At 44.8% G+C, this 27,239-nt stretch overlaps 1 protein-coding gene across 1 annotated transcript in view; it reads left to right on the top strand.

Annotated features, from left to right (window-relative positions):
• The first annotated feature begins 214 nt into the window (after positions 1-214).
• Dpysl2 (dihydropyrimidinase like 2) overlaps positions 215-27,239 on the top strand; it is a 100,569-nt gene continuing 73,544 nt past the window's right edge. Inside the window, exon 1 of the mRNA XM_035452280.1 lies at positions 215-556. Coding sequence (XP_035308171.1) covers positions 215-556 — 342 coding nt within the window. The remainder of the gene's footprint in view (positions 557-27,239) is intronic.

Below are 27,239 nucleotides of genomic sequence, written 5' to 3'. Positions count from 1 at the left end.
GAGAAAGCAGGGTCAGGAGGAGGGACCGCGAGGGGTGGGTCGCCGGCTCGCCAGCCCTCCATCCTTTCTGTGCACCTTGCGGTAGGCAGGGAGCAGCAGCCGCGGCGGCAGCGAGGGGCTAGTGCACACCCAGCCAGGGAGACTTAGGGAACCACGGACGGACGGACGGACGGACGGAAGGACGGAGAGGACCCTCCCCAGCGCCCCCTGAGCCATGGCCGATAGAAAGCAATCTGGGAAGGCGGCAGAGGACGAAGAGGTCCCTGCCTTTTTCAAAAACCTGGGCTCGGGCAGTCCCAAGCCCCGGCAGAAATTCTGTGGCATGTTCTGCCCGGTGGAGGGGTCCTCGGAGAACAAGACCATTGATTTCGATTCGCTTTCGGTGGGCCGGGGCTCGGGGCAGGTGGTGGCTCAGCAGCGGGATGTCGCCCACTTGGGCCCGGACCCGCACCGGCAGAGCCGGCGTGGCAGCGGGGAGCCATCTGTTGAATCAGGCCGGAAGGTGGAGATCCGGCGGGCCTCGGGCAAGGAAGCCCTGCAGAACATCTACGATCAGGTTGGTATGGGGGGTGGAGCGGAGAGCGGGGCTGAACCCTGGCATCTCGCGGAGGACCGAGCATCCCCGCGTGGCGGCGGGCACGCGGCGCTTGGAGCTCTGCCTCTCGCATCTGCACGCGCACCGCGCCCTGCCCGCCCCTTCACCGCGCAGGGTGCGGTGAGGCAAGGGTTCGCCGGTGGGCGTCTCAGCGCCTACAAAGGCTGCCCTCGCCTCCCCGTGCCTGGGAGCGTCAGGGACCAGCTGATCCCTAGGCTACAGGCGACGAGTGGCGATTGGGATGGACCACTGTGCTGTTCTTAAATCCTCCCGGGTGGCATCGGATTGCGGCTGTGGCTCAGTGCCCCACCCTTTTTTGATGCAGCTCAAAGAGCGCAGTGGAGGGCTGCAGTGAAGGCCAGACGACTTCCCTGGGGTCGAGGAGGGGAAGGGGCTCATATGGCTCCTCCGAGTGTCAAGGTCTCCGCCTTGGGAGTGCTCTGCACCAGGGTCCTGAGCTCTGAGGTCAGGACCACGGCCAGCGCCCTGAGCGTCTGAACTCGGTTCACAGCCAGTGAAGAGTTGGGGAGGCCGTGATGTCACCGAGAAAAGCTAGATAGCCATGTGGAGAACAAAGTTCTAAGTGTCTCGGCAAGGGCTTCCCAGAGCGCTTCCCCGGTGCTGTTTGGGAGGCACTTTGGGAATGGGGAGAGACTACGTGGATTATATTCAAAGAGCCAAAAAGAAAAGGAAAAAAGAGGGTGGGAGGAGAAGACTTGCATTTGAAGACAAGAGTCCCTGATTGTGTTAATGTCGAGACAAAGAAGTCTAGCTTGGTTATCCGTGGTCATAGAAAATGTTTGACATGGTCCAGTAAATCCCATCAGTGCACATTTCAAGTCCAGTGGTCTTTTCACACACATTTTCCTCCGTTTCAGGGTGACGTTTATGCTCGTATATTTTTTTCACAGCTTTAATGTCTCAACTAATCGTTTACAGTACACAGTGCCTTAATGCTCGATTGCTGCTTCTCTCCCATGCCAGTGGTGAAGACAAGACACCAATCTATGAATGACTTTATATTGAATCCCCATGTGCCTTCCCTTCTAGGGCAGCAGGGAGGTTAGTCCTAAAGGTGCTTCCTTCCAGACAGCCACTGGGAAGTTGGGGACAGTTTGCACACACTCGCTGTGGGACTTGCTTAGCATTCAGATTGTATGCTACAGAGAAAGCCTCGGAGAGCAGCTCTGGGGCAATGATTAGGGTACCACTCCCCTGTTTCCTGACGCAGCAGAGTGTTCTAGCTTTTGTCTTTTCTAGGACTACTTCTAGCACACACACACACACACACACACACACACACACACACACACACACACACACTTAATTTACATCCACCCACCCATCCTCTGATTTTTAAATTTATATTTCACTAAGAGGCAACCAGAGTCTAAATCCCAAAAGCTTGTTTTGTTCCAAGTGATCAATTGAAGTAAAAAGTTTCTTCTTTTCTTTCTTTCCTTTTCCTTCCTTTCTCTCTGTCTCTCTCTTTTGAAAAATAATCTCACTCTGTAGTTGAGACTGGACTTGAACTCATGACAATCCCAGTGCCACCAGAGTGCTGGGATTACAGATGTGAGCCACCATGACCATCGGCTCCATATGTCTGTCTGTCTGTCTATCTACCTATTGCCTATCTATGTGTTTATCTTTTCTTTTCTTTTGTGATGCTGGGGCCTGAACCCAGGGACTAGTGTCTGCTAAATAAGCATCCTATCACTGAGCTACATTTCTAACCCAAGTGTTTCAATATTGTACTTTGTACTGAAGATGGGGTAAGTATAAAATGAGTCCTTATGGGAATATGTTGGCGAAAGTCAAGACCACATAGCACCAAGGTTGAGTGAGCACTCTCAAGTCAGACACGATGTACAGGTCACTCCAACAGCTTAAAGGGAATAGCACCACTCCTGGAGGATCCACAAGAGAACACATAAAAATAACAGATGAAGTGACCTGCATAACAATAGCAGCATAATAACACCAAAAGGCAGGATGATCAGGAGTGATTGTTGGAGCATACCCTAAATTTAACAGAAACTCTAAATTGCAAATCTAGGAAACATGGAGGGGACAATTTGAAGACAAAAGCACCGGCTAAACCCTTAGTTTTAGCCCCTGCAAAGCCATCCCTGCCTCAGCTTCCTGCTCATTAGGTTCTAGAGGTTAGCTCGGCTTTTCTACAGCCCCTCTCACATTTATCAAAAAAGGGGCATTCCTGTGGGATCTTGTCATTCATAACCAGGGGTATTTACCCAGTGTGGTGCTTATGCTGTATGAATTTTTCATGTTTCACGAGAGAGTATGTGTATATGTATAATGATGGTGACTTCAGAAAGCACAGGGGTTCATTGTTTTGTCAGAATCAGTGGTCATTACTTAGATTTAGCTCTTGAGAGGGTGTCTTCAGGCTTTCAAGGAATTCCTCCAGAAACTCTGGCACAGAGGAGGGTAGGTGGAGTGGGTCATGCTCCTGTATCCTCCCTTGAATCTGTGTTTTCAAGGGGTCTTAAGAATGGTCAGACTTGATAGGCATGATGGCACATACCTTTAATCCAGCACTGTGGAGGCAGAGGTAGGTGGACCTCGGTGAGTTCAAGGGCAGCCTGGGCTACACAGTAAGTTCTAGGCCAGCCAGGGCTGCTTGGCAAGATACTGGGGGGAAAAAAGAAAAGAAAATAAGAAAAATGAAAAGAAAAGAAGTATTTTGCTCACCTACCACATTAAGAATCCTTCGGTTATAGAAAGGCCAGACAGAGCAGGCTCCTTAGCCACGTAACTCATGGGAGATGAGGGGACTAGTGAAGCATGATACATAGAGTGAGCAGACCATAATCAGAATGTTCTGGGAGTGGCTTGCCCCAGGCTTCCAGGTTTGAGTGAAGGGAAAAGCCAGTAGAGGGGTTAGGAATGAGGAGAGCTTCCATCTTGATGCTTCTCTTTCCCATGTGTTCTGGCCAGAGGCCAATTTGGACTACAATGAAATCAGATTGATTCCTGAGCCTGTTGGGATAAAGAACAGAAGGACAGCTGTCTTGGTCTTTCTGTGAGCCTCACATCACTATAACAAAAAACTCGGAGTGGGATACTTATGAAATAAATAAAGATAGATTTGTTTGGGCTCATGGTTCTGGGAGTTCATGTCCAAGATCAGGTTGCTTTGTGGGTTTGACAATGGGGGCATATGACAGAGTGGGAGAAGGGGAGGGAGTGAGGGAGGGAAGGAGAGAGATAAAATAATCCCTTTTGAAGGCACACCCACAATGGCATTGGAAGTTCCTATCAAATCATACATCTTAAAGGTCTATAGCACCTCCCTGGGAATCCAGACTTTACATACAAACCTTTGGAAGACACTCAGTGCTTAACCATGGCAGTTGCCCTGTTTGCCAGTGAATATGGGTCTTTGAGTCCCGCCCTTTCTCCTGGAATCCTTCTCTTCCATTGGAGATATGGTTAGGTCAGAAACATCCTTTCATTCTGGGATACTGGATATTGAGCCCCTTTCAAAGAACTTCCAGGCACATTTTTGTTATGAACAACCTATGCAGACTACAGAGGTGGGGAAGGAACTGTCCTCTGGTCCAGGGCAAATGCCAGTGAGTGGACTCTATAGAACTCTGTTGAGCTTGGCAGCATCATGCAGTGGCTCAGATATATCCCCTAAGGTATTTGCTGGAAACTCAATTCCCCATGTAGCGCCATGTTGGGAAGCAAGGCCAGTGGGAGCACCCTACCCTTATGCTGTCAACACTGATGATACAAGGACCCGAGTCTCTTGAATTGTGTAGCTTTTCCTCTTTTGCCGGTGTGATGCTTTCTACTATGTCACATGGCAATGATGAAGGCTCATGGTGTGTATGTAACCTCAGTCTTAGACTTCCCATCCTCTAGATTCAAGCACCAAATGCAATTCTTGGCTAGGACTGGGGAGGTGGCTCAGTCAGTAAAGTGTTTGCTGCATAAGCATGAGGACCTGAATTGATCACCAGGGCCAACGTAAAAAACTGGGTGTGGGCTGGGCATGGTAGCACATACCTTTAATCATAGCACCTGGGAGACAGAGGCAGGCAAACCTCTGTCTCTGTGTTCAAGGCCAGCCTGATCTATGTAATACATTCCAGATCAGCCTTGGCTACACAGTGAGATGCTGCCCCCCCCCCCCCCCCCGCAAAAAAAGCAGTGGGTTGTGGTGGTGTACGTTTGTAATCTCACAGCTGTGGAGACACAGCTGGGAAGATCCTTGGGACTCATGGCCAGCCACCCTAGTCAAAGCAGCAAGCCCTAGGACTTAATAAGAGACTTTGTCTCAAAAACCAACATGAATGCCTCCAGGAAGGATAGCTGAGGTCAACCTCTGGCTTCCACACACATGTATACACAGGTACAGTCAGAATATATGATCATGCATGTTTATCTGCACATATGCATCTAAACAAATGCATAATAGGATAACATGAAGAACAAGGAAAATGTCTTTGTTATAAGTTACCCAAACCAGGTATTCTGTTACAGTGGTACATAAAATGGATTGAGACAGTCAACACACCTATACAATACTTTCTAATATTCCTTTCTATATCCCCTCTCCCTAAATTGATTAGTCTCCAGCCCTGGGTTCCCCGTGTTCTACAATACCATCCCTACCCCATCCTCCTAGGGTGCCCCTTCTTCCTCCCAAGGGCATCATGTTCTAAATTCCTTCTCTTCCCCCCGTTCTCCACTCTTCCAGTCAACACTCCCAAATCTTAGACACAGAGAAATCCTGATGGTTAAAATTTCCACACCTATGTAAATGGCTATTAACGAAGTTATCCCTTAAGATTATTGTGTGATGACAGATGTGTCGTGGAGGTTTGGCTGGGAGCCTAGAACCAGGCCAATAGCTTGATACTCTTAGTGGTTCTCCTGCCTCAGCCTTCCCAGTGCTGGGATTCCAAGTATATCTCTACTTCAGCTTTTACTGGAGTTCTGTGGGTCAAGTGCAAACAAGAACTTCAGCAGCTGAACCAGCTCCCCAGCCTTCTTCTTTTTCTTCTAAAGGTTTTGTAATTCTTTAAATTGCAACACATCATTAGTAACTAATACATTCTTGTTCAGCTAGTAGATGTACAACTAACTAATTAATTGTAGGGGGAAGAAGTGAAAGCTTGAGCTCAGATGAGACAAGATTCCACAGCCTTTTGCGGAAGGCCTAAGTTGAGTAAAGCCTGCCAACTAAACAGCTGTAGCTATCTCCATAGTAGCTCAAGAGGAAGGTAATTGTCATTGCTCTACCACCAGCAACACCCCCCATCCCAGCCCCACAACCATTTGGAAGTTAAAGTGCTCAGGTTCCATGCTGTAGAAGTTAAGGCTGGGCTGAGCCACTATTCTAGCCCTGGCAACAGCAGGCAGCTCTTCTTAGGTGTCCTTTGGTACAAGAGTCCCTTTTTACTTCTTTAAAAAGGGAGAGTCCAAATAGACCATTATTTGACCATTATCTGTGTTGTATCTATACTTTGAATGTCAGAACTCATTTGAGCAGTGAAAAAAGGGTGTCACCCCTGGACTTCAGGTGGCAGTCCTGTGACTAGAGTGGAGACCTCTTCTCCTGGTTCTACCCTAGCCCTAGCCTGGTTACTAGCTAGATATGGTGGCACATGCCTGCAATCCTAGAGCTTGGGAAGTGGAGGCAGGAAAAGGAGGAATTGACAGTGAGCCTTGGCTATGTAGTATGGGTCGAACCTGGAAATATGAGACCCTGTTTCAAACCAGTGCAATGTCTCACTGGGAAAAAGCGCTTGCTGAGTTTAATTCCTAGAACCCATATGGTGCAAGTAGAGAACCAATTCTCGAAAGTTGTCCTCTGACTTCCATGTTTACTATGGTTTACATACCTGGTCATACACACAATAAATGAATGTAATTTTAAAAAATTAAAAAGAGACCCTATCAATATGACTCAATACATTGCTATGTTGCAAAACTAGAAACGTACTCTGAATAGGGAAATGTACAAATTCTTAAAGAAAAACAAACAAGCAAACAAACAAACCAAAAAAAAAAAAAAAAAACTCAGCCCATTACTTACACAAATCACATCCTGACTCTCAACAGTGACTTTCTACACCAGAGTCCTCGTTGAAGGGGTGCAGCCACATCACATTCCCTTTGACAGATGTGTCATCACCTTCCTGACACCAGTCCACTGCTGCTAACTTACCTGACTGTGGAGGCACGGACAGGGCTTAGAACAGAGCTGTCCGAATCTGCCCCTTGCTGCTTCTTTCAACTTGTTCTGCAGCTTAGGTCCATGGTGTGTCATGAACTTCAAGGTGTGATTCTTTCTTCTTCTTCTTCTTCTTCTTCTTCTTCTTCTTCTTCTTCTTCTTCTTCTTCTTCTTCTTCTTCTTCTTCTTCTTCTTCTTTCTTCTTCTTCTTCCTCTTCTTCTTCTTCTTCCTCTTCCTCTTCCTCTTCTTCTTCTCTTCCTCTTCCTCTTTTTCTCTTCCCTCCTCCTCCTCCACCTCCCTCCTCCTCCTCCTCCTCCTCCTCCTCCTCCTCCTCCTCCTCCTCCTCCTCCTCCTCCTTTTTCTTTGAGACAGCATTTCTCTGTAGCTTTGGAAGCTGTCCTGGAACTTGCTCTGTGGACCAGGCTGGTTTAGAACCCACAGAGATCCGCATGCCTCTGCCTCCCCAGTGCTGGGACTGAAGTTGTGCGCCATCACCATCCAGCGTGTGACTCACTTCTACTGGCAGAGTACCTTACATCCCATTGAACATCATAGCTTTATGGGGCAGGCCTGGGAGTAATGCTTGTGTGTTCTGTTTTACTAATCCTGCATTGACTTTATGAAGCATGTGCTTATGAAGCATGACCCTTATCTTGCAATGGAAAGATTTGAAGTTAAAAGCAACAGCCTAAGAAAGTGCAAAGGGTGGGATTTGAACCCAGAAGTAGGCAGCTGAGAACTTCTAAATCACCAAGATGTTCTGAGTTGCTCCTGGGTCCCACTTATTTGAGACAGGGTCTCATTATGTAGCTCTGGCTGGCCTAGGACTCACTGTGTAGACTAGACTACTCTTGAACTTCTGGTAATCCTCCTGCCTCTGCATCCTAATGCTAGTAGTAAAGCAGTATACCATCATGCTGGGCTATGAGTTACTTTTTATACTCATCATTTCTTATGTATCTCCAAAAGACTAATTATTGCAAACATGTTCTGACTGACTACATTTTTTTTTGCTATACATTCTTCAATGTCATTTATCAAATGGGCCATTGATTTGTCTTTATGAATGTGCCCATAGCGAACGATATTCTGTCCATTTATTTTTAAACAGAAGAAGAATCTCCAACTACCATTGGGACACAGGCCAAGTCTGAACAGCATGAATGACACCCCTTTCTAAGCTTAGAGCTCTGTGATGACAGTGTACCTTTTCCAGGTGCTGTCAGTCATTGTCTAAGGCAGCTGGAACTGCTGTAATGGATTACTATAGACTAGGCTTCTGGAACTCCAGGCGTCCATTCTCATAGCTGTGCACTCTTGAAGTCCAAGATCAAGACACTTGCAGATCCCTTATGTGGGGAGAGCTGCTCAATCCCCTCATGTGGTGGAGGAGGATCTCTGCCTGTTATGATGACATTAATCTCACCTTCATGATCTAATGTCTTCCAGAAATCTCACCATGTGATGCAATCCTGCTGATTAGGGTTTAACATAGAGATTGCTGAGGGACACATACGTGTAACTCTCAACAGTCATGTGAGCACTGAGGGAGCTGTTGTCAAAGCAGGGACAGGTGACAGGTGGGTTGCCGGACACTTGAGTTGTTTGCAGCAACAAGAAGCTTGGTGTCATGGACCAAAAGCCACACACAAAAGCCTTGCAGTTGAGGGAGAGAACCTGGCCTTGAAGGGCTAGTGTGGCCTTGAAGAGAGAAAGCCTGGTCTTGAAAAGCTAAAGCCAGGCTTTGAGGAGAGGACTTTGTCTTGAAGGTACTTCTGGTTTTGTTTTTTGTTTTTGTTTTTTGTTTTTTTTTTTAACAAGCACATGGCATGTGTGGGCTGGGATTCTTGGAGAACTGTCTGGAAGTGAGAAGGCTGTGTGAGGAGACAGGAAACCCACTGCTAACCTGGCTCTGCTACCACAGGGATGTGTGGCCTGCACAGTCTTATGACCTTGAGCTGTCACTGAGTGGACCTATGTCTCCAAGGGTTCTTTATTCATCTCCACTGAAGGATCAAAAAGAGCTGTGCTGTTCCTAGCTGTTTTTCATAGCCCAAAAGTTGCATTTTTACAATTTTGTGCATGCCACCATAACTGCCTCATTTCAAACACTTTCATCACCCTCAAACTAAAACTGTGTCCAGTAAGTAGACACTTCCTTTAGATCCTCTGCCAACCATGCACCTGCGTTTATGTCTGTGTGGATTTGCCTTTTCTGAACATTTTGTGTCCACAGAGTCAAACGATATGTGGCCATTTGTTTTTTCCTTATGTAATGAGTTTAGTATTGTCGAGGTTCACATTGTAGTGTGTGTGTGTGTGTTGGGGGGGGGGTGTTTCTTACCTTTACTGGCTAAATAATATGCCTCATTTTGTATGCTTTTCCATTTGTCCCTTAATGGGCATTGGGGTCATTTCCACCTTTTGGCAATTCTGAATAATTTGGTGATTCACAATCTTCTCAAGGTAGAATCATATTCTCCACTTTTTGGATTCTACCTAGGAGTGGAATTCCTGGGCTCTGTGGTAATTCTAGGTTCAGCTATTTTAGGAACAACCACACTCCTTTGTATTTCATGTTCTCCGGAGTGTGAGGGTTCCCATTTCTGCACAGTCCTTTCAACACTGCTTATTTTTCCCATTCTGTGAATTTGCGCAGTCTCTTGGTGGTTTTATTCCCGTTCCCAGGAACATAATGCTGTGCTTGCTGGGTGTTCATGTGTCCATCTAAAAACATCTCTGTCTGTTTTTAAGTTTGATTCCTTGTCTTGTCATTGAGTGATAAGAATTCTTTATATATTCTCCATCCTGCCTCTTTATTGGACAGATAATGGCTGTTTAGTGCTAGCCCTGGGTATCAAACCTAGGAGTTTGCCCATGACAGCCAAGCTCTCTATCCCTCAGCTGTCCCTTCAGCACTGGTATATGGTTTCTGATATTTTCTCCCTTTTCGGGTTATTTTTCACTTTTTTAAGATTTATTTTGTTTTTTATTTTTATTTATGAGTATGTGTGTGCCTATGCTTCTCTGTATGTGTGCATCGTGTGTGGTGTGTCTATGTCTTTCTGTGTGTAGATCATGTGTGCAGGTGACCTCAGAGGTCAGGAGAGGATGCCAGAGCTCCTGGAACTGGAATTACAACTGTGAGCTGCCCTTGTGGTTGCTGGGAAGCAAACCTCAGTCCTCTGGAAGAGCACTGAGCCATCTTAACTTCTGAGCCATTTCTCCAGCCCCATTAAAAAAAAACAAAAAACTTTTTAAGATAGTGTTCTCGGAGGAACAAAAGTTTTTCATTTTAATTAAGTCCAATTTATCTCTCCTTTTTTGCTTCTGTTTTTGCTGCATCATCCCTCGCTGTGCTTAACTACACAGCTGCCTCAAATCTATCCTGGAGTTTTGGGCACCCCTCCTGCAATCCCAGTCATATCACTAAGTCCTCAGGGAGCCTTGAAATTCATTTACAATAGCTGGGTATCTCCAGAGTTCTTTTGCTCTAAATAATGAGTCTCCCATCTTCTGGTCTTGCTCATATACAAAAGACTCCTTCATTATTCACACATATATGAATATCTAATTATACAATTATGAAATTATTTAGTATATACAATAGAGTTAATAAAATTGAAATTTTAAGTTGTATATATAAACTGTATCCCTAATAAAAATAGAAAAAATTCTTTCCAAGCAAAGAGCTTTGGAATGACAGGCGTGGCACTGAGGAACAGTGGCCAACAAGTGGAATTTAAAACTATTACATTTGGAAAACTGCATTCACTGATTTTTTTTTCCTATTGGAGTATAATATATATAACACAAAATTCACCATCTTAATGATTTAGGCGTGCAGTTCACTGATAAGTGTAAAACATAGGTTTGCTCGTTCATCAGAATTCTTTGCAGTTTGCAGATCTGCCCTCCACACACTGCTGGTCTTCTGCACAGCTTCCCTGCCCCTCAAGGACTTGGCAGCCCTAGTGTACTTCTAGTCTTTAAAATCTTAGCACCATAGGCATGTCCTATCTGGAAGCTGCACTGTTACATTATTTCTTTCACCATGACAATTTCAGGATACACCCTTGTTATAGCATGGACAGAACGGCCTTCTTTTGACTGAATGCTGTCTCATTGCTAAGACTACATTTTTCCCCCTCATGGTGCTGGGATCAAAGCCAGGGTCTTGCATGGGCTAGGTAAGCACCGTCCACCGAGCTATACCCTCAGCCTCAAACTACATTCTGTTATCCATTTATCCACCTGTGGGCACGATGAATCATTTTTGTTATGAATATGTTGTCTAAAATGTTTCCTTGAGCTTCTGATATCAGTTCTTCTGAGTATCTACCCTAAGGTGGAGTTGCTGGATCATTTGATAACACTGCTTTACTTAAATTTTTTATTTCTTGTAGGACAGGGTCTCGGGTAGTCCATAGTGACCTTCTAACTCACTGTGTAGCTGAAAATGGCCTTGAACTTTGGGATATTCCTGCCTCTACATCCTGTGTGTTGAAATTACAGGCATATGCCACCACATCCAATGTATGCAATTGGAGATCGAACTCAAGACTTCCTTTGGAAGAGCAGTCAATGCTCTTAATGGCTGAACCATCTCCAGGCCTTTACTTTTTGAGTGTATATTTGTGTGTGTCTCTGTATGTGTGTATTTGCATGTCAGTGCATTGCCCGAAGAGACCAGAGGCAAAGGATCCTCCTGGAACTTGAGTTTCAAGTGGAACCACTCAATATTGGTGCTAGGAACAGAATTTAGGTCCTCTGTTAGAGTAGTACGTGTGCTCTTAACTGTTGAGCCAGCAAGCTAGACCGTTTTTAGTTTTTTGAGAAACCACGAAATGGTTTCCCCAGCAGGTATGCTGTTTTATCAACAGAGCAAAGGGTTCCTATTTTCCCACTTCTTATGTCTTTTAAAATCTTTTTTTCTCCCTTCCTTCCTTCCTCCCTCCCCCCTCCTTTCCTTCTCCCCTCCCTTTCTGCCTCTTCTTCTTGCCCCCTTCTCTTCCTCCACCTCCTCATTGAAATGAAGTCTTACTGTGTTGTCAACTCTGGCCCCAAACTCTTGAGTCCAAACTGATTCTCCTGCCTCAGCCTCCCAAGCAGGTGGAAGTGCAGGTGTGTGCCACCACACCTAGCTGTTTTTGTTTTTGTTTTGATAGTAGCTGTCCCAGTGGGTGTGAAGTGATATCTCATTATGGGCTTGATTTGCATTTCCCTAATGACTTGACTGGTGGTGTCAACATGTTTTCAGATGCTTCCTGGTCATTTGTATATGTTCCCTGGAGATATATCTGTTTGGTCCCTTGACCATTTTTTTTTTTTTGAGTTGGATTGAACAATCACTGTGCTATAGAGATGTGTCCATGTACTATTAGTAACTAACTATTAGTAGACATACATGACATGTAAATATTTTCACCCTTCCCATAGCTATCTTCTTCACTGTATTGATTATGTACTGTGGTACAGGGAAGTTTTATAAGGACATTAAACATTATTATAGGTATTGTGACTGTGCACTTAAAACTTTTTAAATTAGACTTTTATTTATTTATTCTCTGTGTGAAGACACATGTATGGTCACCTATAATAAGATATATAGCTATGGAGGTCAGAAGCCAACTTGCTAAGGCTGGTTCTCTCTTCCCACTGTGTGGGTCCTGGCGATTGAGCTCAGGTGATTACATTTGATAGAAGTCACTTTTAGCCTGCGGAGCCATCTCACTGGCCCTGGAATTGTTTATTTTAGACTCCCATCAGCTATTCCAAAGGAGAAGACCTGTAGGCAGAGCTTTCCTGTCCTGGCAGGAGCTCCCAATTACCACATAGAAGCTTATATTAGTTGTAAATGCTTGGCCAATAGCTCAGGCTTGTTATTAGATAACTCTTACATTTAAATTAACCTATATTTCTTATTTATGCTTTACTACATAGCTTGGTACCTTTTCTCAATATGTCATGTCCATCTTGAGTCTCCCTGTATCTCCTTGTGACTCCTCTGATTCTGCCCTTCCTCATCCCATTATTCTCACTTTGGCTTTCCTGCTAACTTTATCCTGTTCAGCTATTAGTCAGTCAGCTTGTTTATTAACCAATCATAGTGACACATATTCCCACAGTGTACAGAAGGATTATCCCACGACACAGACCTATTTCCCATGACTTTACCATCACTTTTGATAGCAAATTTAAGTACTTGCCAGTAATATGGGCTATTCAACTCTTGTAATTTTCTTTTCCCCTTTTAAAAAGACTTATTTGTGTGTGTGTGTGTGTGTGTGTGTGTGTGTGTGTGTGTGTGTGTGTGTTTGTACAGAGATCCTTCCAGGCTGGGGTTACAGGTGTTGGTGAGATGGGTGCGCTGGGACCTGAATTCAGATCCTTTGATAGAGGAGTAAGCACTCCTAACTGCTGAGCTATTTCTCCAGAATCTCTCATAATTTTTGTTTGCCTTTTCCCTGGTGCTTGTGAGTTGAGCATCTTTTCATATGGTGCCTGGTTATTCATGGTCTTTCTCTTGTGAACTGCATATTTATAGTCTGTTTCCATTTTTTCTGTGGAGAGAAAACTGGATAATTAAATTTCTTTTTACTGTTGGTCTGTAAGCATTGCATATATATTTTGGATACTACGGTTCGCTCTTCAGCCCACTCCAATGTGGCTTGTGTCTCTACCTAAGTCTTTCAAGGTCATAGTACTCCCCTGTGGTGAATTCAGCAGCTCCATCCTACCATTGTCTCATTGGATAGCCCAGTCTTGTATAATCATGCTGTATCAGTTCATTTTCTCTTTGTGTTGACAAAGTCCCTGACAAAGCTACTCAAGGAAGGAAAGGCTTGTTTTGGCTCACAGCTTGAGGGCACAGTCCATCACGGCAGGGCACGTATGGCAGCAGGAGCTTGTGGTAACTGGTCGCATAGTATCCACAGGGTAAGCACAAAGAGTCTCTCTTTTACTCAGGGATCCCAGTGCATGGAAAATGACACTCCCATGCAGGGTGGGCCTTCCTTCCCCAGATAAACCTTTGTGAAAATGCTCTTATACACAGACACCACACCACACCAACACACACCCCAGCCCTGTCATGGGGCTGGGAAACAAAAAAAAAAAACATGACCATGACTTAACAGTAGCAATGGTGGGCTTTCTTTGTGGGCGTTTTGAGAAAATGCCTGAGACAGGAAGTCTTTCACAGCTGGAGACGAATCAGAGAGAAAGGTGGGCCACCACCCCATAGAGGATGGATGACATCACCTGGGGTGGGACGAGGACACATGTCCAGGTGAATTTCTGAGTCAACAAACTTCAGATGGTGACAGCAGCAGGGGCCTTCTATGGTGACTCAGCTCATCTATGGCTAAGCTCTGGCCAACAGATGCTGCGTGTGGTTTTGTAGAGGGAGACGCAGGAAGACTTGGGACTGCTTGTTGAGGTGATTGGGTGTCTAAAGTTTGAGTCTGGTGCTGACAAGTTTGGATCCAACAGTTCCAGTCTGTGTGAAGAAGAGAAGGACACAGGGACCAGTGTGTAGGTCTCTTCTGTTGCCCTGCCTGTGAGCCTCTCACACCTTCAGGGCTCAGGGCTCTGTTATGTCTTTAAAACTTGCTGAAGGCTTTTGTCTGTGTGGGCTTGCATCCACATTTCACAATAGAAAGTAAGGCTTGGAACTAAGAAAGCATATTTATTCATTCATTAAAAATAATCATAGCCAATAAGAAGAACAAATTCACTAAAATAAACAATAAGCCCAATAATAAATTGAATGATTTAAATAGCAATAAGAGAAACAATATTTGAAAAATGAAAATAAGCTGGGCAGTAGTGGCACACACCTTTAATCCCAGCACTTGGGAGGCAGAGGTAGGCAGATCTCTGTGAGTTTGATGCCAGCCTGGTCTGCAAAATAAGTTCTAGGAATACCAGGATTACACAGAGAAATCCTGTCTCCAAAAACAAAACAAAACCAAGCAAACAAAAAAGAAAAACAAAACAACTGCAAGTTCCTACCATTGTGTGGATTTCCTCTTCTCTACCATCTTTAGATGTAGAGCTTGCAGGCGTTTAGAAACAAATTGTAACCACGATGGAAAACAGATTGGAGGATACTAAAAAATGTTAACAATAGAACCACCACAGGGAATGGGGTGTGGCCTGGGAGGCTCCCTCATTGAGAAGGTCTGAGCTGTATGAAGAAGACTTGAAGGAGTTGACTAGGAGGCTCCAGAGAGGGGCTCTAGGCAGAAGGAAGACAATCTCAAGGAAGTACCATCTAGAACACTTGAGCTGCAGACAGGCTGTGTGTCAGCAATACTGAGCCAAGGGGGATGAGCTGCTGGGAATGGCATGGTGTCAGCAGAGTGTAGCCACGTTGAAATGCAGGCTTTGATCCTTCTTCAAGTGGAGAGTTGGTGCAGGAGACTGGCATGACATACCTGAGATTCTCAAAGGACTGCTGTGGACAATTGTGGAAGCAAAGAGCTGCAGGGGGCTCTGTAACAAGTCACATAGGAGATGGTAGTGACCTGGGCCTGGGGAGGGAGGGGATGGGCTACAGATTCCGGAGCTGGTGGGAGATTCTGCGGGGGGGGGGCGGGGGAGGGTGGTGGTGGAAGGCTGTGAGAAAGTGGGTGTGGCAGTCTCTCTGTTTCTCATTTGGATAAAGTGAGATGCAGAGCCACAGGGAACAGGGTGGGGAGGGGTGGCTGGAAGAGAGCAGAAGACTTTGCTATAGACGTTTTTTGAGTGTGAGGTACCTGAGGGACATTTATGTGGGTGTCACAAACTGGCTTGAAGTGAGGGAAGGTGATTTCCAAGCCAAAGATAGCTCCAGAAGGAGAGCAGTCAAATATCAGATTCAATGTATATGTCAAGAAATGAAGGAAAAGAAGTTTTCTGAGCACAAAGATTGAAATGCCAAGGAAGAGCCTAAGTAAAGGGACTGTCAGAACCGGCTCCCAGGCCTGTCTCAGGCTGTATGTCACTATAACCAAATAGCTGAGGCTACACAGCATATTTTTAATTTGTCTATATGCTAGCTTGTTTGTTTAGTTATTTATTTGTTTAGTTAGCCACGGCTGTCCTTGAATTCACTGTGTTGAAGTCACAGAGTTCTGCCTTGAACTTCTGGCTAGATCACTGTGCTATTACATCTGCCTTGAGGAGTTTATAAAAGAACACCTCCTTTCTCTTAGCTTGGGAAGCTGCAAGTCCAAGAGCGAGGTGTCAGCATCTGCTAAGGGCACTCTTGCGGTGTCCCCACACAATGGCAAAGTGGCAGTGACCTCTGTGTAGTTTGTCCTGGCTAACAAAACAAATAACAGTGACATCAATCTATACATGAATGTGGGGCTCTTGTGATCCAGCCACACCCCCACCTCCCAGTATTGCTGCATTGGGGTTAACTCCCATCAACTTTGGGGGCACACGTTCAGGCCACAATAGTGGCAGGAAGCAAAATGGAAAAGGCAGAGGGAGTTGTGGAAGAAGGTGATGGGGACTTAGAGAGAACACAGGGCTCGTCCAGTGTCGTGGAAAAGGTACTCAAGGGCCTCTAGATGCTTTTAAAGGGCCCTGATGCGAGTCTCCCAGGCAGTGCAGGGAATGCCTTCTAATCTACCATAACCTGCAGGAAATAATCCCAGAAGCCATCTGGAGACTGAGATGGAGGTGGGTTGCCATTGGCTACTAGAAGCCCTGGACAGAAAAGACTGCCCAGAGATACCATGGCCTGGATGAATGGAGCTAGCTGGACTGTGGGGAATGTGCCATCCTTAGATGGAGGGTGGGAGAGACAGTCCTGAAGACGTGCAGGAGAATGGCCAGAAGACCCAGAGCACAGGGAGTGATCAAATGGTTGAAAGAGCACAGAGGTGCAGGATGGCTGACAGTATCAGAGGCAGAGTCAGATGAAGTTGGAGGAGACGGCAAAAAGGCCCCACTGGCCGGCTGCTCCATGTGGGTCTTACTAAGAGCTGTCTCCATAGAGCAGCATGGGTGGTGGCAACTGTCATGTGCTGTGAGGTGGGAGGGGTCAGGAGGGGAGAGTAGGGGCAGGTTGGGACTTTCAGGAGCATACAGGGAAGGCAGGTGGGTCATTAGGGAAGGTCCCATGCATTCATATGTTCCTGTTTTGGGACACATTGCATCTTTGGTCACATTTTATGGTGAGGATTGGCCCTGGTCACACTGTCTAGTAAGGAGAGGTGGAAGTGGCAGTCAGAACAATGGAGATGAGAACCTGACAAGGAAGGTTCTGGCCTCCAGTGCTGAGGCAGGCATGGCTCTGAGGGCGAGGAAGGTGTGGGGAGTCGAAGGGCAGAACACTCCAGTTTTATCTTTTTGGTGCCATCTATACGTAAAGGAGGAGGGCAGGGCCTTCTCCAGGGGCAAGTTGGGGTAGAATAACTTCTGAAGATAGTTGAGTTTTGGTAAAAGCATTTTTCAATTGAGATATAATCCACATATCTTAAAATTATCGTGGTATGCTGGTTTTTTTTTAAGGTACATGCTTTTTCCTTGAATATGTAAGTTTTCTTCTTAAAGTCTATCTATCTATCTATCTATCTATCTATCTATCTATCTATCTATCTATCTATCATGTATTGAGATAGAGTCTCTCTATGTAGTCCTAGCTATCCTGGAACTTTCTATGTAGACCAGGCTGACCTCAAACTCATAGAGATCACCTGTCTCTGTCTCTTGGGTGCTGCCATTAAAGGCATGCACCAGCAGGCCTGGTCTTCCTTTTAAAATTTTAAGTTAGCCCACAAGGTCTTAGTTATCATTATGACATTTTCAAACAAAGTACATTGTAGTTATTTTCCTCCCTGTCTCTGACACCTATTCTCCCAATCCACCCTCATGTCCTTCCCAATCTATGTCTTTCATGTCTCATGTGTTCTTCCCCCCCTATTTTTCCTTTTTCCCCACTTTCATCTTTTCTTGGTTTCCTTCCTAGTTTTCTTAGGCTTCATGTGCGTTTACACCCTTTTGTGCATTGTGGGTTAGGAATTATATATGACATGTTTTGTCTCATTTTGGGCTAAGTCAGCTCACTTAATATTATACTTTCCAGCCTGGCAGTGGTGTCGCACGCCTTTAATCCCAGCACTCGGGAGGCAGAGGCAGGCAGAGCTCTGTGAGTTTGAGACCAGCCTGGTCTACAGAGCGAGTTCCAGGACAGCCTCCAAAACTACAGAGAAACCCTGTCTCGAAACAAACAAACAAAATATGATACTTCCCAAATCTATTTTCCTTCAATCTCATAAGTTTATTTTCTTTGCAGCCAACTACAGTTTCATTGTGTATATGAATACATTTTTTATCCACTCATCAGACGATGGGCATGTAGGCAGTTTCCTTTTCCTTACTGTCACAGAGCAGCAGTGAGCACAGAGGTGTGCAAGCATCAGGCATGGAGTCCTTTGGGTATAACACTCTCCTCTTTAACACATGTGACTTAGGAGCTTCTACTATTTTCATAAGCTGTGCACCACCATCAAATATTTACTAAGTGTTTTAATCACTCCACCCCCACCCTGACCTCTAAGAGGCCCCTTAGAAAGTCCTCTTTTTCTCCATTGGTGCCTCTGCTAGTTACTAATTTCCTCCCCGTCACTACAGATTTGATCATTCTGCAGATTTTATCTATATGAAAAGACAATCATGCTGTAGTCTTTGGTGATGAACTTCTCTCCCTATGCATAACGTTTCAAGGGCAGTGTGTGTCAGTAGTCCATTCCTTCCTTTGGGACTGCACAGTACTGCACTGTGTTGATATACACCGTTATATCACGACATGAGGGAGTGCAGTCTGAGAACTGTGTGTGGTGGTTTGAATGAGAATGGCACCTATAGGCTCATGTATTTGAATGTGGAGTCAGCAGGTACAGCCTTGTTGGAGTAGGTGTGGTTTTGCTGGAGGAAGTGTTTCACGGGGGGGGGGGGGGGCTTTGAGGTCTCAAAAAGCCCTTGTCAAGCCCAGTTTCTCTTTCTGCCTGCTGCCTGCAGATCGGGATGTAGCTTTCAGCTACTGCTCCATCGCCATGTGCGCCACCGTGTTCTCCACCATGATGATACTGGGCTAAGCCTCTGAGACTGTAAGCCAGCCCCCTGTTAAATGCCTCCTTTTATAAGAATCGGCTTGTCTCGAGTGTCTCTTCACAGCAACAGAACAGTGACCAAGTCACCATGTAATTTTGTTGTAGGAATATTATAGAGCAGTATTTTGGTGAGCAACTTTGCCTCATTTCTCAGGATAAGAACAGTGTGAGATGCCCTGATTTGGACTGGCAGAACCAATTACCGCCGACTCATAGCTAAAACACTGAATTTTTATTTCTCATGGTTGTATAGCCTAGATATCTGAGACCAGCCATCGTGACTGGTTTCTGGTGAGGGTGTTCTTCTTGAACATTAAGTCCGTAATGTTAAGGTTGTTTGGGGGAATTAAATGTATAATACTTGAAGCTTTTGGGTAAAGAGCTGAAATGTAGTTTTTTAAAAAAAAAATAAATAAAAAACAACCAGCCGGGCGTTGGTGGCACATGCCTTTAATCCCAGCACTCAGGAGGCAGAGGCAGGAGGGTCTCTGTGAGTTCGAGGCCAGCCTGGTCTTCAGAGCGAGTGCCAGTATAGGCTCCAAAGCTACACAGAGAAACCCTGTCTCGAAAAAGAAACAACAACAACAACAACCCACGAAACAAACAAACAAGCAAAAAACTCCTATAGTTCCAGCACTGGGGAGGCTAAGGCAGGAGGATTATGAGTTTGAGGCCAGCTCTGGTTGACATTGTGAGACCTTATGTCAAAAAAGAAAACAACAATAAGAAGAAAAAGTTAGCTTTTACCCCTTAAGTCCGGTTGAAAAATAAAATTTTAGGTAGTTGGGCATGAGCAGTGAATTTATAAAATGGGGAAATTATGGGGATATGTAATGAAGATTATTTTTTACTTGTTCTTTTTCTTTTTCCTTTTCCTTTTTCTCTTTCTTTTTTTGTCTTGTTTTGTTTTTTTTGAGACAGGGTTTCTCTGTGTAGCCCTGGCTATCCTGGAACTCATTCTGTAGAGCAGGTTGGCCTCGAACTCAGATCCACACATCTCTGCCTTCTGAGTCCTTGGATTAAAGGTGTGCACACCACCATGCCCAGCTGGTTCTCTTTCTTTAGCTAAGGCAGAGTTTGAACTCACAGTCTTTCTGCCATAGGTATCACCAACCTCAGTGTTGAGATTACATGTATGTACCATCATGCCTGAGATTGCATGCACCTTAATACCTGCTTACACGGATTGTGTGGGGGCTGGAACTGGGGTGACACCTCAGCATGTAAGATGCCCACCTTGCAGGCATGAAAACCTGAGTTTGATCTGCAGGGTCCATGGTTTTGTTGTTGTTGTTTTTAAACCCAGGCATGGTGGAGCGTGCTTGTAATCAGGTGGATCTCTGGGCTCCCTGGAGAGGCAGTCTAGCCTATTTTGTGAGCTCCAGGCCTGCGCGAGATCCAAGATGGACAGCTCCTGAAAAATAACAGTCAAGGTGGTCTTATGGCCTCTACATACATGTGCACACACATATACCTGTACATACACACACCTGTACAATGAAAACACATATAAATATTATATTTTTTGAAAGCTTTTTTTTTAATGAAGACTTTATTTTGGCTTATATTTGCAGAAGGCAAGAGTCTAAAGTGGTGGAGAAGGCATGACATGCTGGCTGGATAGTTACATTTTCTTTACATGTATGTGTATAAATATATACATAATATAAATATGTATATATGTAAATATATTTATATACATACATATGTATAAGCTAAAACATTTTTAAATTTAAATATAATTTGATCATATTCTTTCCCTCCTCCAAGTTCATTCAGATCCTCTTCTTTTTCCAACCCACCAAACTTTAAGTTACTTATCAATTTCAAACAAAAAACCCAATGTAGCAACAAGATGCCCAAAACCTAGAAAACAAAATACAGCGTCACCCCCAAAGGAAAAAAAAACAACAAAACAACAACAACAAAAAAACAGACCATTGAGAGATCCTGTCTCAAAAATCAGGACGGACAGCTCCTGAAAAGTAATAGCTGAAGTTGTCTTCTGGCCTCTACACATATCTGCACACACATGCAACTGCACGCACATGTACCTGCACACAAATGCATGTGCACACACATGCACCTGCACACACATGCACATGCACACACACACCTGTTCACCCATGCACCTGCACACATATGCATGTGCACACATATGCACCTGTACACACATGCTTGTGCACACACATGCACCTGTACATCCATGCACCTGCACACACATGCCCCTGCACACACATGCATGTGCACACATATGCACCTGTACACACAGGCTTGTGCACACACATGCACCTGTATACACATGCACCTGCACACACATGCACCTGTACACCCATGCACCTGCACACATGCACCTGTACACACATGCATGTGCACACACATACATCTGCACACATTGCACCTGTACACACATGCTTGTGCACACACATGCACCTGCACACAGTGTACCTGTACACACATGCATGTGCACACACATGCACCTGCACACAATGCACCTGCACACACATGCACCTGCACACAATGCACCTTACACACATGCATGTGCACACACATGCACCTGTACACCCATGCACCTGAACACACATGCACCTGTACACACATGCATGTGCACACACATGCCCCTGTACACACATTCACCTGCACACACGCACCTGTTCACCCATGCACCTGCACACGCATGCATGTGCACACATATGCACCTGTACACACATGCTTGTGCACACACATGCACCTGTACATCCATGCACCTGTACACCCATGCACCTGCACACATGTACCTGTACACACATGCATGTGCACACACATTCACCTGTACACAATGCTCCTGTACACCAATACCCCTGTACACCCATGCACCTGAACACACATGTACCTGTACACACATGCATGTGCACACACATGCACCTGTACACACATGCTCCTGTACACCCATGCACTTGCATACACATGTCCCCGCACACAATTGCCCCTGTACACACATGTACCTGCACACACATGCACATGCACAGACATACCCCTGCACACAATGCCTCTGAACACACATGTGCCTGCACACAATGACCTTGCACACACATGCACCTGCACATACATGCCCCTGTACACACATGTGCCTTCGCACACATGTGCCTGTACACACATGTGCCTGCACACACATGCCTCTGAACACCCATGCACCTGTACTTACATTCATCTGTTCACACATGCACCTGTACACAATGCACCTGTACACACATGCAGCTGTACACATATGCACCTGTACTTACATGCATCTGTTCACACATGCACCTGGATACACATGCACCTGCACACACATGAATATATACATACACACATATAATTGTAATCCCTACCAAACTGTAACCAAATAAAAGCACACACACACACACACACACACACACACACACACGCGCGCGCGCGCGCGCGCGCGCGCGCGCGCGCGCAGCGCGCGCGCCCCCGCCCCCGCGCACAGAGTCCATTATTGTGTTGGTCAATTACTCCTCAACATGGAATCTTCCATGGAGTGGTTGATATACTCAGTGTCACTCCATTGGAAAAAATGGATTTTCCCTTTCTAGCAGGTATAAATGACAGTTTACTTATTAGTCTTTTTCCTAGTTGCTTAGCATTCATTCATTAATTCATTCATCCTTAAATGTATTTTAATTCAGTCATTTTTAAGTGTAACAAAAATAAAATATAATAAGATAAAACAACTAACACATCAGAGTTGGACAAAGCAAACAAAAGGAAAATAAGGCAAGAGAAGGCACAAGAGTCGTAGACTCGCTCGTTTGCTCACTTAGGAATCCCATAAAAACTCTAACTGGAAGCCGTAATATAAGCCCATAAAGAGGACCTGGTGCAGATCCACGCAGGCCTAGTCCATGCTGCTTCAGTCTCTGTGAGTTCCTATGAGCTCTTCTCAGGTTTACTTAGAGGGCCTTGTTTTCTTGGTGTCCTCCATGCCCTTTGGTTCTTACATTCTTTCTGTCTCATCTTCCTGAACTCTGAGGGAAGGAAGGGATTTGATGGAGACACCTCATTTAGGGCTGAGTGTTTCAAGTCTGGCTGTGGATCTCTATATTGGTTCTCATCTGCTGCAGGAGGAAGTGTCTCTGATGATGGTTGAACGAGGCACTGATATGAGTATGGCATAATGTATCATTAGGAGTCATTTTATCGTTACATTCCTTTCTTTCCTTCCTTCCTTCCTTCCGTCCTTCGTTCCTTCGTTCCTTTTGTTTTTTAAGACCAGTATTATTTAGTTTTGTCCTAGGTTCCTGGGCTATCTAGTCTCAGGTTCTTGGTCACTCTAGCAGTGTCAGGTATGGGTTCCATATCCTGGAGTGGGCCTCAAGTCAGATTAGCTATTGGTTGGTTACTCCCACATGCCACTGTTTCCCTAGCATGTCTTGCAGGTAGAATACCATTGCAGATAAGGGTTTGTGGCTGGCTTGGTGTTTACATTTCTCTTTTGATAGCATGCAGAGTACCTGTTTATACCAAAGGCACTGGAACATAGTGGTGAATGTTCTGAGCAGACACTACTTCAACATATCCACGTTCAATGAGTTGTGTAGGTGTTGTCTTCAGCAATGGGGCATCGATGTCAGTTTGTGGAGAGCAACCTATAATTTTGGCAGTAGCCTGGGTTGTTTGGGGATTCCCACAGAGCCTGTGGAAAGCTTTTTTTAAAGTTTATTTTCTAATGAGTGACTTGAATAAATTAAGGGCTATAGAAATCCCAGGTAATGTTGATCTGCTTATTGTTGGGTAAATATCTAGATAATTGGGACAAGATCTCAAGATTTGGGGGAAGCACCTTTACCTTCTCACCAATCCACATCAATGGTTCATATATTATGTTTTTGGTCTTTTTATCCAAAAGAGAATGTGAGATTTGGGCCTTTGTCTCTGTGTGGGGACACACATCATCTGTTTTATAAGACATGGCCTTGGATCTCTGCTTTCCATTATGGTAGAGCCAGGTTTGGGCCAGCTGCCCCAGAAACTTCAAGGTCAAGGTAAATCTAGAGCTTTAGGATGAGGCAGCAAGGAGCCCCAAGTATCAGCATTTGTGAGGGTTTTTTAATATTTTATTTATTTATTATGTATACAACATTCTGCTTCCATGTATAGCTGCACACTAGAAGAGGGCACCACATCTCATAATGGATGGTTGTGAGCCACCATGTGGTTGCTGGGATTTGAACTCAGGACTTCTGGAAGAGCAGTCAGTGCCCTTAACCTCTGAGCTCTGAGCCATCTCTCCAACCCGTGAGGGTTTTTTTTGTTTTTGTTTGTTTGTTTGTTTGTTTTTTGAGGGGGAGTGATCATATTTGTATATAACTTTCAGTACTATTATATAAAATTTTGTAAAATGATTTTGGGCTTTAATAGTGTTTTAAATAAATTTGCATTTTGAAGACATTTAATGTTTAGAGAATTTCAGAGGCCATGCACAGGTATGGGAGCAGAAGCAGAGAATTAATGCAAGTTCAAGGCCATTATAATGAGTTCCAAGTTATCTGGGGAAACACAGTAAGAAAAAAAAACAGTAAGAAAGAGGATTTGAGTATGCTATATTTTCCACTTAGCTTCCTTAATTGCTGACATTTTTACTATATCCCCTTTCTCTGTCACCTCTGCTTAACTATATGTATTTTCTGTATCACTTGAGAATAAGCTGTCAATCAATCTATTGCTCCATCATCACTTAACACTCTCATGTGTATTTCCTAAAAACACAATAATATTCTCCTCATGGTTTAACAAAGTAAACCATTAAAGTCAGAAAGTCACAAGTGGCATGGTACCAGTTTCTACCCCCACCTCCAGACTCTGTTCACATCACACTGTTATTTATTGGTGTTCTTTGGTGGGTCTACTGTCTAAGGCATATATCTGTTGTCTCTTTGTTCTATGTGCTTTCTGCAAGCTTATCTTTAAAGTGATTCCAGGTCTTCTCCAAGACCTACCCACATCATGGGGTACAAGATGTCATTCTGCTCCATTACTGATCAGGTTAACTTTGATCACTGGCTGTCATGAGGCTGCCAGACACAGCTGTAAAATTAGTTAATAAACACACTATGCTTACTGGGGTAGTGTGTCACCAGCAATGCTTGGATGTCCCAGCTATCAGCACCCCAACACAAAAACAACAAGCAGCCGGGCGTTGGTGGCGCACACCTTTAATCCCAGCACTCGGGAGGCAGAGGCAGGCAGATCTCTGTGAGTTCGAGACCAGCCTGGTCTACAAGAGCTAGTTCCAGGACAGCCTCCAAAGCCACAGAGAAACCCTATCTCAAAAAACCAAAACCAAAACCAAAACCAAAAACAAACAAACAAACAAACAAACAACAAGCAGACAACCGTGTACAGGAGATCTGGGAGAGTTCTGGGCACAACGAAGGAACAAAAAACTGAATGACACATCCTCACAAGCTGAGAATGACTGCAGAGAAAAGTTTAGCAAGCAAGTGCCATCCCCTCATGACACACACGCTACCCATGTGGCTGATCTGGGTGTCCCTGTGCCTTGGACATTGGCATTCCCGTGGTAGTAAGTGCAGCTATTAACTAAACCTAGAGGGGTCTTATTGACCATGACTTTGTCACACTGGCAAAAGGAGATCACAGGGACTCTAGTGTTTCACTGCCATGGTGAACACCTCAACACAAAGAGCTGAGGCCTTCTTAAACTCTTCCCCAAAACAAAAGGCAGGGGACACTTTCTGGTTCATGAAATGACAATTTGCCTTGATTTCAAACCAGGCAAACACAACTACTAGAAAAAAAAAGCCACAGGCCAGCATTCCTGATGAGCACAGATCCTTATAAACACCCTCAACCAAATTCAACCTCACATGGTTGCACAGCATGACAGGGTGGGATTTGCTTGGGGAACAAAAGGATGTTTTAACACAGGCAAACCAACTTACAACATGCAGACAAGATGAAAGGAAAACCCTGCAAAGCCACCCAAAGAAATGTAAAACAGCTTTTCACAGAGTCTAATAGTTGTTGGTTAATAAAAGTCTCAATCAAGCAGGTATAGACAATGTCTGCGTTACTGTTCTATTGCAGTGAATTGACACCATGGCCAAGGCAACTCTTATAGAAGAAAGCATTTAATTGGGGCTTACATACAGTTTCAGAGGGTTAGTCCATTGTCATCATGGAGGGAAATGGACAGGCAGACATGGTGCTGGAGCAGTAACTGAGAGTTTTACATCCTGATCCACAGGCAGTAGGCAGAGAAAGAGAGAGACTGGGCCTGGCATGGGCAGGCTTTTAAAACTTCAAAGCTCGCTCCCACTGACACACTTTCTCCAATGAGGTCGCTCCTCCTAATCCTTTCCAAACAGTTCAACTAAATGGTGACTGAGCATTCAAATACATAAGCCTATGGGGGCCATTCTCATTCAAACCACCACAGAAGGATTGGGTCTCACCACAGTGAAGTCCATCCATGTACACTCACAGCTGGGGCAGGGAGATGGCTGAGTGGGTACATAACACTTGCTATGAAAGCATGAGGACCTGAGTTTGAACCACTAGCACGCATATTACAAGAAACAGCTAGGCATGGCTGTGTGTCTAACCCCAGCGTTGTGGGGACTGGAGACAAGAGGATTGGTGCAGTGTGCTGGCTGCCAGCCCAGCTCTAGGTTCAATGGAAGACTCAGTTTCAAGAGGATAAGATGTAAAATGAAACAGCAGGGAACCTGACTTTCTCCTTGAGCCTCCTTCTATCTACACACATGTATGCTTATGTCACAGTGGGTGGGATCAGAGGATCCCAAAGCTGGACCCATAACCAACGGGGAAATAAAAAAATTCTCCTTAGTTTGGAGCAAAGAAGGATGCCATGTCTTGACAGTTGGACAAGGAAAAGAAGAAAAAGCTGCCTGTATTAGTCAGGGTTCTCTAGAGGAACAGAACCAGTGAATAAATCTGTCTGTCTGTCTGTCTGTCTGTCTGTCTGTCTGTCTGTCTATCATCTATCTACCTACATACCTACCTATCATCTGTCTGTCTATCATCTATCTACCTATCAATCTACTTACATACATATGTATGTATGTATGTATGTATGTATGTATCTATCTATCTATCATCTACCTATATACTTGTCTACCTATCATCTATCCATCAATTATCTATCATATCATCTGTCTAGCCTTTTATTTTGTTTTGTTTTTGAGACAGGGTTTCTCTGTAGCTTTGGAGCCTGTCCTGGAACTCACTCTGTAGACCAGACTGGCCTTGAAACTCACAGAGATCCACCTACATCTGCCTCTCAAATGTTGGCACTA

The sequence above is a fragment of the Cricetulus griseus genome (genome assembly GCF_003668045.3).
Source record: "Cricetulus griseus strain 17A/GY chromosome 1 unlocalized genomic scaffold, alternate assembly CriGri-PICRH-1.0 chr1_1, whole genome shotgun sequence".
Classification (NCBI taxonomy): domain Eukaryota; kingdom Metazoa; phylum Chordata; class Mammalia; order Rodentia; family Cricetidae; genus Cricetulus; species Cricetulus griseus.
The sequence above is the reverse complement of the archived record's forward strand: the minus strand, read 5'-3'. Positions and strand labels throughout refer to the sequence as shown.